Source organism: Austrofundulus limnaeus, unplaced genomic scaffold, assembly GCF_001266775.1.
Source record: "Austrofundulus limnaeus strain Quisiro unplaced genomic scaffold, Austrofundulus_limnaeus-1.0 Scaffold98, whole genome shotgun sequence".
Lineage (NCBI taxonomy): Eukaryota > Metazoa > Chordata > Actinopteri > Cyprinodontiformes > Rivulidae > Austrofundulus > Austrofundulus limnaeus.
In genome coordinates, this window is record NW_013952500.1 from 287307 (window position 1) to 289149 (window position 1843).

Genomic DNA, 1843 nt, shown 5'->3' on the forward strand with positions numbered 1-1843 from the left:
AGAACATTTTAAATAGTTACTAAGAAATTGATAATTTTTTTTAAATAATGAGGTGATTTTGAATTTTAATGCAGCAAAAAAAAATCTCCAAAATGCTGAGATTGCCTTGTCTGCACGATCCGATTCCAGACGTGTAAACTGCTCGTCAGAGGAACTAATGCACCCCCATGCCATCAGAGAGGCAGGCTTCTTAACTGCACACTGATAACAGGCTGGTATGAAGAACGTGGTGTTTAAAATTTAAAATTGAAATTTCAATTTGTCTGACTCCTAGATTTTCATTTACTTTCACAGCCGTTTGTCGATTTCTACTTTTTAAACGTGTTGCTGCCGCAAAAGTTTAAAAAAATTACTTTTTTTCCCAAAAATTGTGAATATTCTTCATGTTTGACCATTATTTTTAGACGTATTAGGCTTAAATTTGATGTCATAGCTGAAATCAATCCCCATCATATACCGTATCCAAATCCAAGATGGCTGCCAAAGCTAAAAGTAAAAAAATACTAGTTTCATTGTTATTAATGTGTTTTGTATATCATAGCATTCAGTTTTTATTTACCTTGTCCGAATATGCTGTTGTTACATAAAGTAAAGATAAAAATAAAAAAGCCAGAAGCTTGTTTTGGACCCGTCTGCTGCTCCCAGCCTGTGCAGACGTCCTGCAACAATCTGAGGGAAAAGTGGAAACCGTCCAGATTCCCGTCTGGACCTTCTGCACTCGGTCCCTGCTGAGACGTGGCAGCAGCCTCGTTTGGAGCCGGTTCAGCTCTGGGGTCAGGTCTGGGGAGTCACCACAGTTTAGCACCACATTGTTTTCTTCACCATTTATATATGGAAAAAAAAGAAAAGAAAAGGTGTGGCAGAAAATCACAGAGATACTCTGAATGCTTCAGTGTTACACCTTAAAACAAAAACAGACAAGCAATGTGTACGAACAGGACATTTTAATTCAACAAAATCATGTGTAAATAAATACAAACACTAAAAAAACATTTTTTTTAACCAAGGAAGCCAACTTTGTGTCTCTTTTTGCCCAGGCTTTCTTCCTGCTGCAGCAGCTTCATGAGCGGAGCGTGGAGAGCTTTCCCGACTCGTTTCCCCGCCTGCAGACACACAAATAAACGCTGCAGGGTTACTTCTGCTGGAAAAGTTTACTTTTACATTTTAAAAAACMTGACAAGTATAAAGCCAGCGTCGTTGTGCAGCTTTAATTCTCCCTTTTAAACTCAGGCAGGCTAAAAGCAAATGTTTATTAGAGCGAAGAAATCCACTCTGACCTCGGTCATCTCGAAGACGCTCTCTGGATCCAGGCTGCCCCCGCCCACCTTCCTGGCGCAGGTGACCGTTCCTTTTTGAGTGACGGAGATGATGAGGCTCGCCACGGAGCAGGTCTTCTCCTGCAGCGTGGCGTCCACCACGTGCCTGTGTCCCACCTGAAACACAGACTGGCGTTTAGCCCTCGCGCGAGAACCACGTCCACCTGCGAGCGCCGGCAGAACGCTCACCTTGCACAAAGTCACGACGCAGGGAACGTTCTCCACGTTGAGTCTCATGCAGTCGAACGGGTCGTCGGACAGCTCGATCTCTTTTCCTCCCTCATCGTCCGATGATATGTTAACTCTGGGAATTCTGTTAGTGGGGCGATCGGAAGACCGTTCAATTAAAACGAGTTAATTAGACGCAAATTAAAAACTCAAAACCATCCTCACTTTGTGTTGAAGAGAGCTGCCTTGATGGCAACTGACATGGCATCGTACAAGTTTCCATCACACTGAAGAAGCTGAGGAGGGAACACAAAGTGAGATTTTTGTTCTAAATGACATATACATACATACATATATAT

At 42.5% G+C, this 1843-nt stretch overlaps 2 protein-coding genes across 2 annotated transcripts in view; both read right to left on the bottom strand.

Annotated features, from left to right (window-relative positions):
- Positions 1 to 575, bottom strand: part of LOC106520847 (tetranectin) — a 10780-nt gene extending 10205 nt beyond the window's left edge. Inside the window, exon 1 of the mRNA XM_014013108.1 lies at positions 560 to 575. The gene's annotated coding sequence lies outside the window, so the exon portion shown is untranslated. The remainder of the gene's footprint in view (positions 1 to 559) is intronic.
- Positions 576 to 929: 354 nt separating this feature from the next.
- Positions 930 to 1780, bottom strand: exosc7 (exosome component 7; the record flags this gene model as incomplete). Its single annotated transcript, XM_014013107.1, is given in 4 exon segments — positions 930 to 1103; positions 1278 to 1433; positions 1506 to 1629; positions 1710 to 1780. Coding segments are annotated over 4 exon segments (456 nt in total), but the record flags the coding sequence as incomplete, so codon positions are not given.
- Between the last annotated feature and the right edge of the window lie 63 nt (positions 1781 to 1843).